The sequence below is a fragment of the Salvelinus alpinus genome, chromosome 19 (assembly GCF_045679555.1).
Source record: "Salvelinus alpinus chromosome 19, SLU_Salpinus.1, whole genome shotgun sequence".
Classification (NCBI taxonomy): Eukaryota; Metazoa; Chordata; class Actinopteri; order Salmoniformes; family Salmonidae; genus Salvelinus; species Salvelinus alpinus.
Genome location: NC_092104.1, coordinates 43,985,754 through 44,002,991, shown reverse-complemented (window position 1 = coordinate 44,002,991; position 17,238 = coordinate 43,985,754). Strand labels below are relative to the sequence as shown.

Genomic DNA, 17,238 nt, shown 5'->3' with positions numbered 1-17,238 from the left:
ACCCATATCTTTCATGCAATGACAATATGCTTTTAAACAATAGTTATTTAAACAATATTTGGTCATTTTCAAAAATCTAGTAAATTCATGTAATCTTTTTCTCTTTATATTTGATTTAAAGTAGTGTTTTTTTTAATTGGTTGACAATTTCCCTGTATTATTCAAAGTTATATGGACATATAGTCTTCTTTTTAAAATGTTTGCAGGGGTGTTATCTGAAAGAATACAAATGTGTTAACTTGTACGCCATTGTAAAAACAAACAACCATCATACAACAAATGTAGTGATTAATCTCGCTATTTGTTTTAAACTGTAACACTTTTTTACACTTTTTTTTTTATAAACATTGTCTTAGAAATTAGGGATGCCATAGCGTTGTTGTTAATCATTGAAGAGGAAAAAAAACATAGATGGAAAAAAACAAGCTCTCTTGACAAACAAAACCATTAATTAATGCAACTTTCTCTCCATCAATCAGCGGGGCTGTCAGAGAATTACCATAAGCTGGGAATGTTGGATGTGTTAAGAGCAAACAGTTAATTTTCAAACAATAAATCATCAAATGTCTCTTTACCCCTCTCTGTGCTCTGACTGCTTCGTCTCTCATAAAAATAGACAAAGGCATTCTTAAAAGCACTTTTGACTCAATGCACAAAATGAGACTGGACCAAAAAGTTTTTATATCAGTTTAAGTGGAGGTCAGTTTTTTAAGTGGCACAAAATGGTGTCAAAGTCAATACCTCAAATAAATGTTATGACAAAGTCAATACCTCGAGTAGACCATAACTATAAAACTCTGAATATGCTGTACATACTGTATATGTAAATATATATGAAAATAAGAGTATCTATCAAAATATAGCAGATACGAAACCTAACACATATCTTTGGTATTTTCATATGACAACCTAGGACTGGAATGCTCGTCATGGCCTGGTTGGGGAGTTGAAGTCCTTCTGCCATCACCATGGTTATGAGAGTCTAGTCATAGTCTCATCTCGCCAGAGTGACCCTCGCCATCCACGCCAGCAGGTGGCAGTGTACTCCGAAAACTCTGACATTCTCAACCAGGTACGTGTTCTTTTTACATCAGGCTGCGCGAGATAGATAACACAGGAGGTTGGTGGCACCTTAATTGGGCAGAATGGGCTCGTGGTAATGGCTGGAGCGGAATTAAAGGATTGGTATCAAATACATTCCGGACATTATTATGAGTAATCAGGTACACACATATACACACATCCCGTAGTAGAGACATACAGTGCCTTCAGAAAGCACTCATACCCCTTGACTTATTCCACATGTTGTTGTGTTACAGCCTGAATTCAAAATGGATGAAACAGATTTTTTTCTCTCACCCATCTACACACAATACCCCATAATGACAAAGTGAAAACATGTTTTTAGAAATTTTAGCAAATGTATTCAAAATGCAATACAGATATATCTCATTTACATAATTATTCACACCCCTTTGCTATCACACTCCAAAATGAGCTCAGGTGCATCCAATTTCCTTTGCTCATCCTTGAGATGTCACTACAACTTGATTGGAGTCCACCTGTGGCCAATCCAATTGTTTGGAAATGATTTAGAAATAAACACACCTGTCTATATAAAGGTGCCACAGTTGACAGTGCACGTCAGAGCAGAAACTATACCATGAAGTCCAAGGAACTGTCTGTAGATCTCCGAGAGAGAATTGTGATGAGGCATATATCTTTGGAAGGGTATAAAACAATTTCTAACGTGTTGAAAGTTTCAAAGAGCACAGTGGTCTCCATCATTGGGAAATTGAAAAAATATGTGGCTACCCAGACTCTGCCTAGAGGTGGCCGTCCGACTAAACTGAACAACCAGGCAAGAAGGACCTTGGTCAGGGAGATGACCAAGAACCCAATGGCTGAGATGGGAGAATTGGCCAGACAGAAGCCAATCCTGAGAAAAAGGCATGACAGCACACCTGGAGTTTGCAAAAAGATACTTGAAAGACTCTGAGATCATAAGGCAAAAGATTCTGTGGTCTGATGAGAGGGCAATGGCCTGAATGCAAAGCGCTATGTCTGGGAAAAAAACACCCGTCTAACACCATCCCTACCATGAAGCATGGTGGTGGCAGCATCATGCAATGGGGATGCTTTTCAGCAGCAGGGACTGGGAGACTGGTAAGGATAGAGGGAACAATGAATGACGCCAAATACAGGTAAATCCTTGATGAGAACCCTCTTCAGAGTGCAAACGACCTTAGACTGGGGGTGAAGATTAACGTTCCAACAGGACAATGACCCCAAGCATACAGCCAAAGCAATGTTGTAATGGTTTCTAAAAAACAATGAGAATGTCCTTGAGTGGCCCAGCCAAAGCCCAGACTTGAATCCCATTGAAAATCTGTAGATAGACTTGAAGATTGTTGTTCACCGCCGCTCCCCATCTAACTTAACATAGCTTGAGAAAATCTGCAAGGGAGAACGGGAGAGAATCCCCAAATCCAGATGTGCAAAGCTGATAGACATACCCAAGACGACTCAAAGCTGTAATCACCGCCAAAGGTGCTTCTACAAAGCATTGACTCGGGTGTAAAGACTTATGTAATTGAGATATATCTGTATTTCATTTTCTAAAATAATAAAACTATGTTTTCACTTTTGTCATTTCAGGGTATTGTGTGTAGATGGGTGAGAATGACTTTTTGAATCTGTTTTGAATTCAGGCTCTAACACAACAAAATGTGGAATAAGTCAAGGGGTATAAATACTTTCTGAAGGCACTGTATACACACATTACCTACCAGAGAGATTAACACAAACATAACTTAATAGAGAGATATGCACACATATCACCTAGTAAAGAGATATACACAAATATATTGGCAGTGTATGTTGGAAATAATATAAAAACATTGACATTTGAAAGTGAAAAAGTGAATCACTTGTATTGAACATTTTTGTTTAAATAACATCAAAATGGAACAGATTTTATTTTGTCCTTGGCCCTGCCAAAGCATTTTTTATACCATGCTGTCATTCCGCTTGTTCCGGTTCTGTTCCAGATATGCTGTGAGCTGGAGGAGTCGGTGAGTTCCTCTCTTAGGCTGGAGCCTGTGGACTGTCCCCAGGGCTCCCAAGGGTCCCTGCAGCTCTACCACCACAAGGCCCTGGCAGACTCACCTCGAGGTCTGGGACCCCTGGTCATGGAGCTCCTCAAGGAGTTCATGGAGCGCCGGTGCCACTTGTTAGCCTGCGCCCCCACTAGCAGGACCTCCTCCACGGAGGGCGTGGCGGGCAGCGCCCCACTGTCCCAGGGCTCCTCAGGCTTCACCGACATGTACGGCTCTGACGTGGAGAGGCCCGAGGGCCCCATTGCCGTGGCGATGCCTGGTGATGTGGGTGCTGACCTGGTGAGCCCGGACAGCGGCCTGGCAACCATCCGCAGCAGCCGCTCCTCCAAGGAGAGCTCAGTGTTCCTAAGCGATGACAGCCCGGTCGCCGAGGCGATGGCTGGGGGTTTCCTCCTGAACCCGGCTCTCGGGTTCCCCTCTCTGTCCCCCATCCCGCATGAGAGGAGACACTCAAGCAGGAACAGGAGCGGCGAAAACCTTGAGCTGTTCAGCTTTGACCCACTGCACTGCAGTAACTCGTCTCCACCTGCAGAAGATGCAGTGCTGCACTCCTCTCGAGGTACAGGAGGCCATGGCAGCTCCAGCCTGTCTGAGTTTGATGAGCTGAGCATGGTGGATTTCTACACCCCTGATTCGTCAGCTGGGCATGGAGGATTGGTAGGAAGCGACTTGATTGGGGGAGGAGCTCTGATGGACCAGAGCATGAACAGGGTCCCTCCCACTCCTGTCAACAGCCTTGTGGGTAGCAGCACTCACAGTGGCACAGAGGTCCGCTTCTTTCCAGAGGACGTCGCTGAGAGAATCAACGGGCTGCATCACAAAGAGAGCGTATCCTCGTCAGAGGCCTGGGATGACTTTGCCTTGGATACTAAAGGCTCCACCTCGGATGACGCCAACACGTGGAGCCTGACAGAGGCTGGGTATGTCTGCACAGATTGTCCTAACCCTGACATTGATCTGGAGGGACTGAGAGAGGACGAGTACAGCGGAGGAGGAAGAGGAGAAGGAGATGTGAGAAACGCTAAGCTGCGAGAAGAGAAGGATGTCTGTTCCAAACCAGTGGAGAGACAGCTCACTCTTGTGAATGAGTACATAGAACCCTACGACACCTGGAACCCTGACTCAGGTTTCACAGAACCATGGCAGCCGGTGACACTGGAGGATCTGCAGCTCACTCCTCCGGACGAAGAGAACGGAGAAGGGAAGCTCCTCAAAGTCACATCACGTGCACGGTCTTCTGTGGTAGGAAAAAAGCGAGCATCTCTGGCCCCTCTCACGCCAGAGACCTCGAAGGAAGAAGAGGATGGTCTAGTCAGGAAGACCACAGAGCTGGACTTCTGGACCTACTCAGCCCAGAAGGGATTTCTCAAATCGGACAGTGCGACCAGCGCCACCAGTGTCACGACCCCGTCCTACCCAGAGTCTCTGGACCTATGGAACATGACAATCCACGAAGACAGCCAATCTACACTCACTACCCCAGACATGGCCGATCTATCGGAGCGGTCGGACTCCTGCGGGCTCCCTGCGCTGGGAACATCCTTGGAGAGTCCACTGGGTGTGTCTAGTGAGGGGATGGACATGTGGAACACCACCATACAGGAAGACAGTGCTTCCATGGCAACCAGTCCGGAGGTCGGTGGGACTGGGAGGGAGGAGCTTGCTGGCATGGAGCCCTGGGAGGCGGAGCCTGGGACAGACCTAAGGCAACATGAGGGGGAGGGGAGATATTCTGAAGAAGCCTCTCCACTGCAAGAGAATGTAAGGAGGCAGGCCCAGAGAGTTCAGATAGTCATCAATGGAGACGAGGGACAAATATGTCCCCAATCAGGGCATGATGATCACATGATGACAGAGAATCAAATTACACAGGATCAAATGTCGGGGGCCATGCTCATCCCCGTCCCCAACATGGTGACGTCTACCTCTGAGTATGATAACGTAGGAGGAGGAGGCATCTGGAGTCAGCCCTGCTCCCCTGATCTCCAGGCCAGCCCTGGACCAGACACTACTGAGCTGATCCAAGGTCAGTCCAGCCCTTTAATAGCAGTGCTAAAGCCAGAAGCAAGTGGCAGCACCACTGAACATCAGGCGTCCATCGTGAAAGGCAACAGTGATTATAGCGGGTCAACAACGACAGGCATTGAACAGTTGACTTCCACTGGCAGACAGGTGTTCCTGTTCGACGGAACCTCTGGACTGGGCCACGGGACCAGAAATGGGAAGCTTCCAGTTCCAGGGGGGCCCTCTGTGAAGAGCGAGCATGACAACAGAGGGCAGGGGTCTGAGGCATCTGAGGGCCCCGATTGGACAGAGGACCTGAGTAGCCATTCCCCATTTGTGCTGGTGGATGATGGCTCCTCCCCCACAGAGGATGACGCCTTACCTCTGAGTCACGGGGAGGAGCCAGTCACCGAGTTAAACTTTGACCAGACATGGAAAGACCCAGCCACAACCCAGACTCAGCTCTCTGCATCCCCAAAGCTTGACAGTTGGGACCACCTATCAACCCCTGTTGTAAAAGCCGGTGATTCTGAATCACCACCAAATGGCGCATCATCCCTCCAATGGAATACTAAGGTGATCTATCCGGATGGGGGACCTCATTATATGGAAGATAGCATCCATAGTGTTCCTATGTCACTGAGCTCCAGCTCAGGGGAAAAAGACAGGCTCAAGCCCAGCCCAGATAGCCTTCCTCCCGGGAGCAGCGAGGATGTCAGGTCCAACTCAGATGGCGAATCCTCATCAGGCCTGGAGATGGACTACATCATCGTGTCAGGGACAGTCAGAGAGAGTGATAAAGAGAGGAAGGATGATTATAGAGAGAGGAATGTAACCAGAGACAGTGATATTGGCAGGAGGGAGGGGTCTAGATCCTTAGAGACATATAGCATGCTCTCTTATGCGGCTACTTTACTCCAATCCGGCACAGCCACTCACAGACATCACCAAGAAAACAATGAGCTAAATAGGGGTGATCGAACAAACATAGATATCCACAGCCCATTCTGCTCAGACGCAGGTGACAATCCTATTTCGCCTATTCCCACAGATGAAGACCACTCTACCCAAGCCAACTGTCAAAGCTCGCACACAACCAACCAAAGGTACTCCGAAACAGCCGCCTCTTATCTTGTTAGCCCTCAAATCCAAGTAACCACAGAGATAAGCGGCTGCGGCCAATCAGACACCAATCGGCCAAGCCTCCACCAGTCAGAGATGAGCGTAGCGGGCCTCGATAGTTCGGACTTGGATGACGACAGCTATGATGGCCAGACGAACGCCAGAGTAGTAAAAAGCAGCAGCGCCTCCCTGAGATACCCAGCCGAACAACACTTCCTCAAAGCCAGGGAGGAGGTCTACGTCCACTCTCAGATCTCTCTGGAGGACTCGGACGAGGGCGGGCTCTCCCCCTCCGTCCCCCCATCTCCCTCTCAACGGAGCCAGGGCTGGGGCTCTCTGCCGAGGGAACAAGACGACCAGCAGCGGCATCACGCCATCCCCCAGTCTCCCCTCCCCCTCACAGACAGCTCACAATCCCCATTGGGGGACAGCTCGTTGATGGGCACTCCCGAGAACCTATCAGGTGGTCCCTCTCCTGTCCAAGAGATGGGGCTTCCGTTCTCAGGCGACCTCATGGACAAGGAGGAGGAGGAGTTTGGCATGGACCCTCCCAGTTGGGACACAGGTGAGGAGATGGAGAAAGGAGTATGTGGGGTGATACACAGCCACGCCCATGCACCAAACCCTGGGCCTACCGCTGAGCTACTGGAGAATAGTGAGCACCCGAGTGGAGGTCATTTCTCAGAGGATGGTGATAGACTGACAGCACAGCCAATGATTGAAAGGTTCTCGCAGAATCAGGTTGACTTTGCAGCTGAGCAACCAATGAGAAATCAACCCCTAAGACCTTTACAGGGCCTTGAAGACCTGTTAGTCGATCATAAAATGGGAGGTTGTGGAGATGATTTTGAAGAAACGGACTCATCCTATCTGGGGTAAGTAATATCTATAAAGTAACATACAGTTTATTGCACACCGTACAATTCTTTACATAAATGAGAGTTATGGTGTTTCTTTGTGTATATTATGCTTCTTTGTGTTTGCCCTTAGGCTATCCTGCCTTTTCTATGGGTTTCGGGGTGTGTATGGGTCTCTAAACAGCTGCTGGGTATTTGTAAAGTAGCACAGACTGTGAGAGTTAAAAGCTCTCAGGAGAGTGAGATGGTGTGTACTATGTGAGAGAAGAATGAGGTGGGTGGAGGGGGAAAGAGAGTGGATACTGCACCCGTGTTGCCTCATACCCCTCTCCGACATGATCAGAGCTTTTGAAGATGAAACAAGGGATCAGTGTGTGTGTGTGTGTTGTGTGTGTGTGTGTGTGTGTGTGTGTGGTGTTGCGCCAGACTTTGATCTCAGCCCTGGGTGTGTTTAGAAATCTGTTTACGCCTCATTAAATATGCATTACCTGCCTCATTACAGCTGTATCCCCACCACAGCCAATGGAGCCAGCTCCCCTCTGTCTTACACAAGGTGTGTGTGAGAATCTGTGATTTATAAACAGTATTTTTCACTCTTTAGTGGACATGAGAATAACTGATAGTCAGTGATTATTACATGTTTGATATGTATTTGTCATCTGTTTTGTACATTTCCCCCCCTCTTCAGACTTGAAGATGTTGCATCCCAGTCTTGGAACCAGCGAGCCAGCGAGGGGGTTCCTCACCAGTGGACAGCGAGCCAGGACCAATCCAACAACAGTTCCACCCAGTATGGATACGGACACACTGACCACCACACTGAACAGACTGAAGACCATGCCTACTACCAAACCCCTGACCATGCTGAAGATGAGAGAGATGATCTCCTCAGCCAACACTATGAGGCTAAAGGACATACTACTAATTCCTACTACTACCATACTGAAGGCAATGGCCAAGACCGGTCTGATGACTGTAGCCATTATGACAGTGAAGGCCAGGCCCACTGGGAGGCTGAAGGTCAAGACCACTCCAGAACTCCTGAAGAGCCATATGATCCCACGGGCAACGCTAAGTATCTTCTTGAAGACCATGCCCATTATGAGACTGAAGAGCAGACCCATTATGTTCCTGATGACTATTCCCACTTTCTACTCTCCAGGTGAGTTAGATATGTTTGTTCTGTCTTGGTTGGCATGTTTGGCATGAAAATGGTCAGGACCAGGTTCTTACAATTCCAAATTTGAACAGATCTGAGTTCAAATATTATGTTGTCTTTTGAGAATCTCTCAAGTATTCAGTATCTAATTCATCATTTTATTGACTAGATTATTGACTAGATTAGAATAGACTGGAGACATTGAGCTGCAGTATTGTGTATTACCACCGGAGTGCAGTACAGGTCCATACTGAACCTATAGGACAACAGTGTGAAAGTGTGTGGTGGGGGTCCTGAGTCAAGGTGTATGTTTGGGACTGTGTTTAAGTCATGGGGTAAAAAAATGTATTTGCACACATCTACACATCGGGATATCATTTTTATTGTATTGTTTTGACAATATAACAATATTATTTTTGCGCTAGTTGGCTGTACCTGCACCAAAACTCCCGTATTTTTCCTTCATAGCTTGTTCTTCATTTTCTTTTTAAAAAGGGAGCCAATTTGTTTTCAGTACTTTTATTTCCATGACTGATCAAAACTGGTTTTCTCATGCTATCTTGTCCCTTTGCAGCAGACATATGGTGAGCAATATGTTTGGAACGTCGGATCGCATAAAATCACGGTATCAAATTGCAATAAATATAGAATCGCGAGAATCGCAATACGTATCGTATCGGCACCTAAGTATCGTAAGGCCCCTGGCAATTCCCCCTACTGTGTTTAGATGTATGTGTTTTTGAGACTGTGTCAGCGCCCCAAATTGACATGTTGGTGTTTTATTGGTTTTCCATGATGCAGGATCAGTAATAGATCAGTTTAATCTACTTGATTCCCATTGTGTGTGTGTGTGTGTGTGTGTGTGTGTGTGTGTGTGTGTGTGTGTGTGTGTGTGTGTGTTGTGAGTGATAGAAGCAGCTCACTGTTTAGTGTAGCCCAGAGCATCACATTTGAATATCCAGACGGGTTATTCCAGAAGTATTACTCAAAAATTATTACTTACTCACAACCTCACAATTTAAATGTTGAATTTCCATTGCTTTTTAGTATAGAATGTGGCTTAATCTGTGTCCAGGAAACCAGCCCTATGTGTGTTTATTTAGATCAGATTGTCTTGATCCACACATGCTTTTAATTGAATTATATTGCATAAGGACCTCCAAGAATTTCTATTTCCTTAAAACATTTTGGGGGGGGTTATTTGCTTCTCAAGGTTTCACTGTGGAACCAGATTGCCAAATTATTCAACTGTATGTGTGTGTACTTCACTCACTCACTCACAAATTCCTCTGTGGGATGGGCCACTTATTAGGAAGTCCTGACCTCTGTTGCTTGGCAACTGTCCCATTAATGTGGATGCGCTCCCAAGCAATGGAGTTGGCTCCATTCCAATCTATGCTCCAGAATGGGCTACATGTCATTTCATACTACAGAGTATTTATTATGTCTACACTCCACATGCTATGTGTAACATGTAGCCTACATTCTATGTTCAGATGTACACTCCCTTGAATAGGCAGTGTTTCCCATGGAGAACAGTTTCAGTGAGAGGAACTTTAGGTTGCTCTTTTATGAAGTGTTTACTCCGTTTTGTGGTGTGTGTGTGTGTTTTTCCCTTTTTTTTCTCTGCCCCAGTTGCATTCCCACTGGGCACAGATGTAAATTCAACGTGTATTCAACGTTGATTCAACCGGTGTGTGCCCAGTGGGTTGTGGATGTTTGTCTTGCCTTCTCGCCCCTTTGTAATTCTAATGACTCCTCCCCTCTTTGGTTACAGGGGGATAAATATGACCCCTCCCCCTATTTGTGTGTGTTGATTAATTGTGCTTGAGTTCTGTTTGCTGAACTGTTTATGAGAAAGGGGGGAAACTAACTTCTAAATACATCCAATGTATTTTTGACAATTAAGTTCGTTGTGACAATCTTGTTTTTTAACTGTTTTTTTTGGAGGCCCGACATGGAGTCTAATTTTAGAAAGAGTAGTGGACAAATGTAACTAAACATAGCCTAATATATTTTATACTTAATTTGTGTTGATTTTGACATGCTCTACACTCTGCGATAGCTGATCAGCTCTCATTAAGATTCAGAGGGAGGTCACATGACTCCAATATGGCGAATGAGGGACCGAGCCCCTTATGCTGAAAGAGAAAGAAAAGAATCAGAACAGCCAGAAAGAGAAGCAAAGTGTGAAAGATTTTTTTTTTTAAACAAGAGTTGGGGAAGAGAGAGAAAAGTGTGTGGCATCCCAGTTGACAGGAGAGCAGCACAGAGATCACCTGGATGTCTGAGAAGAGGTGAGTTTGTAGAGCATCTTTGTTGGAGAGAATGGCACCAACAACAACTCTCTTTAGATTAGAAGAAATTGGTTAGTTGTTAGTATATTTTTGTCCCATTGTTGGGAAAGCTGGGTGTGTTGGAAAGTGTGTGCATGCGTGAGTGTGTGTGAGTCTTTGTCTAACTCCCCATTGTTAATGGCAGTTATGCTAATAAGGGTCTGGGGGTGCGGCTTGGAGGCGAATAAAAAAAGGTTGTATTGTCCCTGGTCCACGTGCATTTAGTGATGCTTTGTGGTCAAGTATTTACAAACAAATGATTAGAAGTGTATGTTCATCTATTGAATTTTGTCAAACTAATTTTCTTGAATGTTTTTTTAAATTCCTCAATTGAGTAGAGTCCATGGTTGTTTTAGTCATGACTGGATGATTGTGTGTGTTTGGGGTAGGCCTGCTTCAGACGATCCTGGGATGATGGCCTCAAATAAAGACCACACAGATGGGTTGGAAAACAGACCAGGTGATGCACACGCACGCACGCCCTTTTTCGACACACACAAGAAAAAAAGTGCATCTGTGCAGAGTCACAGTTGTCATTGATCTGTGGGTCGAAATACTTTCTCTTGACCAATGGTGCGAGTGGGACATGGGTTATCTATGCTACAACCAACGCCACTAGCATCCTGCTACCAATTTGTGGTAGATAGATTTACACTCAAATAAGAAGTCGAATCTCATCTCCTAGTCATTCTAGTGTATCACTGTCTCTAAAGATATTGCTATCTATTCTCTCCACTAATGCTATTTTTTTTATGATGTCAATTGGGCTTGTATCACCGTTTACTGATCATGAATTCAAGAACTTATGAGGAAATATTCATTCGCATACAGAGAGTCATATCACTAACATACCGTGAACATTTTCCTTAGATCCCCCGTCCTCTCTGGAGCTGAATGGGGCCGGTCTCCCACCCAGGAAGAAGCTGGTGGCCCCGCCCATGAACGTGTCTCTGGACCGCAGCGAGGGATCCCTCCTCTCTGACGACGCCTTGGATACGGGCGACGATCTGGACATCAACGTGGACGAGCTGGACACACCTGACGAGGCCGACTCCCTGGAGTTCAACGGAATAGGTGAGACACACACACACACACACACACACATGCGTATACACACACGCCCGAGCTCATTGTACACACACATGATACAGACAGAGAGACTTAAACAACCACGAGCTCTACTCAAAGAAAGAATTAAAACGCGTTCAAGAAAATATGTTGGACACAATTCAATATATGAAAAGACACTTTCAGTCATTTGTTTGTAAATAAAAACAAACAATAGAGAAAGACTCACATACACTCACCCATACATGTCAAGCAAGGTGTGTTTGCATTTTGTTTTTATGAAGACTTCTTCTAGCTGTATTCTTATGCTTCATCATGATGTGTGCGAGGCCATTAGCTATAGAATGATTTCACCAACAGGTGACCCCCAGGGGTCCAATCAGGAAGCAGACAGGGAGCCTAGCGAGGCTATCCCAGAATACAGTGCAGAGGAGGAGCGACAGGACGCCAAACTGTGGAGGACAGTCGTCATCGGGGAGCAGGAGCACCGCATCGACATGAAGTGTATTGAGTCTTACCAAAGAGTCATCTCTCATGGAGGTATACACACACACACACAAACACACACACACACACACACACACACACACACACACACACACACACACACACACACACACACACACACACACACACACACACACACACACACACACATACACATACTCCAAGTCGTATTGAAGTCAGTCAATTGAGGAAATAAACAGAAATGCCATTGAAAATTGCATCCATGGCCTCCCGAGTGGCGCAGTGGTCTAAGGCACTGCATCGCAGGGCTAGCTGTGCCACTAGAGATCCTGGGTTCGAGTCCAGGCTCTGTCGCAGTCGGCCGCGACCGGGAGACCCACAATTGGCCCAGCGTCGTCCGGGTTAGGGGAGGGTTTGGCCGGCAGGGATGTCCTTGTCCCATCGTGCACTAGCGACTCCTGTGGCGGGCCGGGTGCAGTGCACGCTGACACGGTAGACAGGTGTACGGTGTTTCCTCCGACACATTGGTGCAGCTGGCTTCCGGGTTAAGTGGGCATTGTGTCAAGAAGCAGTGCGGCTTGGTTGGGTTGTGATTAGGAGGACGCACGACTCTCGACCTTCGGCTCTCCCGAGTCTGTACAGGAGTTGTAGCGATGAGACAAGACTGTAACTACCAATTGGATACCACAAAACTGGGGAGTAAAAGGGGTAAAAAAAATAAATAAAAAATGGCATCCATTTTCAATGATTTCCCAATCATCTGAAAAGGAGAAGCTATTATGTTTTTGAATGTTTGCATTTTTTATTCAAATCACTTCCTGAATTGAGTGACTTCAATTTGAATTGACCCCAACCCTGACACACAGACACACTTTTGCATTGAATAGCCTGTGATTATTCAGTAGACACCTCCTCTTGATGAGCCCCCCGTCTCCTCCTTCTCCTCAGGTTACTATGGTGACCTGAATGCCATCATCGTGTTTGCAGCGTGCTTCCTACCGGACAGTAACTGTGATGATTATCATTACGTCATGGAGAACCTCTTCCTGTAAGTGCTACTGCTATTGATTGTGATCAAGTCAGTAGATCCATAACCATAGCATGTATCATATCATCATGTATCAAAACGCACTCAACAGTAGTGTGTGTGTGTGTGTGTGTGTGTGTGTGTGTGTGTGTGTGTGTGTGTGTGTGTGTGTGTGTGTGTGTGTGTGTGTGTGTGTGTGTGTGTGTGTGTGTGTGTGTGTGTGTGTGTGTGTGTTCAGGTATGTGATCAGCACTCTGGAGCTCATGGTTGCTGAAGACTACATGATTGTGTATCTGAATGGAGCCACACCCCGCAGGAGGATGCCTGGAATAGGTTGGATGAAGAAGTGCTACCATATGATTGACAGGAGGTAACAAGTCACACACACACACATTTGTTTTTCTATCCTTCTGGGGACCAAAATCCTATTTTCCCTAATCCCTCACCTTAAAGAAGTTGACCTAAAATCCAGAAACTCCCAAGTAATTCCATACATTGATACTACTGCTGTGTTTGCCCTCTCCCACTTCTTCTCCCTGTAGTGCTGTTCTGCAACAGCTGCAAAAACGGGTCACGTGACTTGTGACGTTGCTGGATGCAGGCCTCACTATGCTCCGTTGCCAGTGAATTAATTATTCAGAAATCTGTGAAGTTTGGACAAATTCATTGTTTTATTGAAAATTTACGGCCGATAGAGCTATTTTTGTCAAAGTACTGTCAGTTTGGAGTTAGGAAATGTGTACTTTTCCACCTAAAACATTTGCGATTATTTGATATAATTAATTTATGTAGCCAACTGCCACAGCAGTGGAGATGGGTAACAACTGTGCGTGTGCGCTCTCGGGGGAATCCCTGCTACGTAAAACTGCACGTTATGCCCTTATTCACAGATGCACATTTTATTTGGAGGAGAAGTGAGGACATCATTACACATTAGTTATACAATGTAAACAACAACTTACAACTACTGTATGTCTGACGATGAAATACTTGCGATGAAGAAAACTACTGGAGGGGTGCCGATGTTGTCGTCGAACCGTATTTATTTGAGAATTCAGAAGAAGAAATTTGACAAATTAAGCCTCAGATGGTCACCGCCCTCTAGCCACCAAAGCCCCAGCAGTTGTTTCATTGTATGGAATCACTAGGGAGTTTCTGGATTTTGGGTAAACCCCCGAAACCTAACCCGAATCCATAATTCTAATCCTAACCCTAAACCTAACCCCTAAAATAAAAAAAATTCCTTGTGGGGACTGGCAAAATGTATCCATGTTTTACTATCCTTGTGAGGACTTCAGGTCCCCACAAGGATAGTAAAACCAAAAATACACACACACATGCACACAGTACATACAGACTCATGCTTCAATTCTCACTAACTCTTGTTTTCTTTTGTGTTTTCATGTCTCATGTCAGGCTCAGGAAGAATCTGAAATCCTTTATCATTGTCCATCCGTCTTGGTTTATCCGAACAGTGTTGGGAATCATCAGACCCTTCATAAGGTGGAGATATCCATGCTTTCTCACACATTTATTTAACCAGGGAGTCATACTAAGACCAATGTCTCTTTTACAGAAGAGCCCTGAATTACGGAAAATTAGCAAAATACAAACATTGAATATGAAATGCAAACAGAAACAAAACACATTCATCAATAATAAGGTCTTCAATTAGGAATCTGAATTGCCCTAGAGGCACAGACATCTAATTTAAGAGAATTTTGAAGATTGTTCCACAAATACAGTGCAAAAAAACTAAAAGCTGATTTACATAACTCTGTAGAGACCGAAGGAATTTCCAGAGTTATCCATCCCTGAGACCGGGTGTGGTAACTCATATGTCTAACGTTTAGTAAAGCTGTAAGGTACAGTGGGATTTTTGATTAAATCATTTTTTCCCCTCATCAATCTACACACAATACCCCATAATGACAAAGTAAAAACAGGTTTTTAGACATTTTTGCTAATATAATTTCTTTCAACTTAAATATTACATTTACATACGTAAGTATTCAGACCCTTTACTTAGTACTTTGTTGAAGCACCTTTGGCAGCGATTACAGCCTCAAGTCTTCTTGGATATGACGCTACAAGCTTGGCACACCTGTATTTGGGGAGTTTCTACCATTCTTCTCTGCAGATCCTCTCAAGCTCTGTCAGGTTGGATGGGGAGCGTTGCTGCAAAGCTATTTTCAGGTCTCTCCAGAGATGTTCGATCGGGTTCAAGTCCGTGCTCTGGATGGGACACTCAAGGACATTCAGAGACTTGTCCCGAAGCCACTTCTGCGTTGTCTTGGCTGTGTGCTTAGGGTCGTTGTCCTGATGGAAGGTGAAACTTCGCCCCAGTCTGAGGTCCTGAGCGCTCTGGAGCAGGTTTTCATCAAGGATCTCTCTGTACTTTGCTCTGTTCATCTTTCCCTCGATCCTGACTAGTCTCCCAGTCCCTGCCGCTGAAAAATATCCCCACAGCATGATGCTGCCACCACCATGCTTCACTGTAGGGATGGTGCCAGGTTTTCTCCAGACGTTATGCTTGGCATTCAGGCCAAAGAGTTCTATCTTGGTTTCATCAGACCAGAGAATCTTGTTTCTCATAGTCCGAGAGTCCTTTAGGTGCCTTTTGGCAAACTCCAAGCGGGCTGTCATATGCCTTTTACTGAGGAGTGGCATATATTAGATGGGACCGGAGAGGAAGGCAGATGTTTTACGTGTCCCCAAACTATTTTGTTTGTTTATTTGCGTTGTTTGTAACTTGTTTTTTTTACTTATTTTGTACATAATGTTGCCTCTACTGTCTCTTATGACCGAAAATAACTTCTAGACATCAGGACTGCGATTACTCACCACGGACTGGCAGAATCGTTTTTTTCCTTTTAACGAGTCTGACGAGCCCGACGCGAACGATATACTACTTTCTCAGGAACAGGCCCAGATCCCTGCAATTTGCGTGAAGAGGAGGCGGAGAAAAAGGGGCCAAAGGGTGGGTTGCCTTCTGAGAATTCGTAGGCGATCAAATAAACCCCCACTTCCCTCCATTCTGCTAGCAAACGTGCAATCTTTGGAGAATAAAATCGACGAGCTATGCGGAAGATTAAACTACCAACGGGACATTAAAAACTTTAACATCTTATGCTTCAAGGAGTCGTGGCTGAACGACGACACTATCAACGTACAGCTGGCTGGTTACACGCTATACCGGCAGGATAGGACAGAGGCGTCTGGTAAGACAAGGGGGCGGCGGACTATGTATTTTTGTAAATAACAGCTGGTGCAGGATATCTAAGGAAGTCTCAAGCTAAAAATTGTCAAAGACTCCAGCCACCGTAGTCATAGACTGTTCTCTCTGCTTCCGCACGGCAAACGGTACTGGATCGCCAAGTCTAGGTCCAAGAGGCTTCTAAACAGCTTCTACCCCCAAGCCATGAGACTCCTGAACATCTAATCAAATGGCTACCCAGACTATTTACATTGCCTCCCCTCTCCCTCTTTACACCGCTGCTACTCTCTGTTGTCATCTATGCATAGTCACTTAATTTACTCTACCTACATGTACATACTACCGCAACTAACAGGTGCCCTTGCACATTGACTCTGTAGTGGTACCCCCCTGTCTATAGTCTTTCTATTGTTGTTTTACTGCTGCTCTTTAATTACTTGTTACTTTTATCTCTTATTCTTGTCCGTATTTTTTGAAACTGCATTGTTGGTTGGGGGCTCGTAAGTAAGCATTTCACTGTAAGGTCTACACCTGTTGTATTTGGCGCATGTAACTAATAAAATTTGATTTGATTTGTCTGGCCACTCTTCCATAAAGGCCTGATTGGTGGAGTGCTGCAGAGATGGTTGTCCTTATGGAAGGTTCTCCCATCTCCACAGAGGAACTCTGGAGCTCTGTCAGAGTGACCATTGGGTTCTTCGTCACCTCCCTGACCAAGGCCCTTCTGCCCCGATTGCTTAGTTTGGCTGGACGGCCAGCTCTAGGAAGAGTCTTGGTGGTTCCAATCTTCTTCCATTTAGGAATGATGTAGGCCACTGTGTTCTTGGGGACCTTCAATGCTGCAGAAATGTTTTGGTACCC

At 45.4% G+C, this 17,238-nt stretch overlaps 1 protein-coding gene across 7 annotated transcripts in view; it reads left to right on the top strand.

Annotated features, from left to right (window-relative positions):
- Nucleotides 1-17,238, top strand: part of LOC139545727 (protein prune homolog 2-like) — an 80,325-nt gene that overhangs the window by 29,963 nt on the left and 33,124 nt on the right. For 5 of the 7 annotated variants that reach the window (XR_011669117.1, XM_071353802.1, XM_071353801.1 and 2 more), the window contains 10 exons: nucleotides 914-1,072; nucleotides 3,051-7,120; nucleotides 7,605-7,655; nucleotides 7,791-8,264; nucleotides 10,987-11,057; nucleotides 11,468-11,671; nucleotides 12,026-12,205; nucleotides 13,082-13,181; nucleotides 13,399-13,530; nucleotides 14,577-14,663. Coding sequence is in view for 6 of the 7 variants with exons in the window: in XM_071353802.1 (XP_071209903.1) it covers nucleotides 914-1,072; nucleotides 3,051-7,120; nucleotides 7,605-7,655; nucleotides 7,791-8,264; nucleotides 10,987-11,057; nucleotides 11,468-11,671; nucleotides 12,026-12,205; nucleotides 13,082-13,181; nucleotides 13,399-13,530; nucleotides 14,577-14,663 (5,528 nt within the window). In the remaining variant the exon portion in view is untranslated. Of the gene's footprint in view, nucleotides 1-913; nucleotides 1,073-3,050; nucleotides 7,121-7,604; nucleotides 7,656-7,790; nucleotides 8,265-9,646; nucleotides 10,559-10,986; nucleotides 11,058-11,467; nucleotides 11,672-12,025; nucleotides 12,206-13,081; nucleotides 13,182-13,398; nucleotides 13,531-14,576; nucleotides 14,664-17,238 lie in introns of those variants that run through there. The other 2 variants (XM_071353804.1, XM_071353806.1) reach the window with 2 other exon arrangements.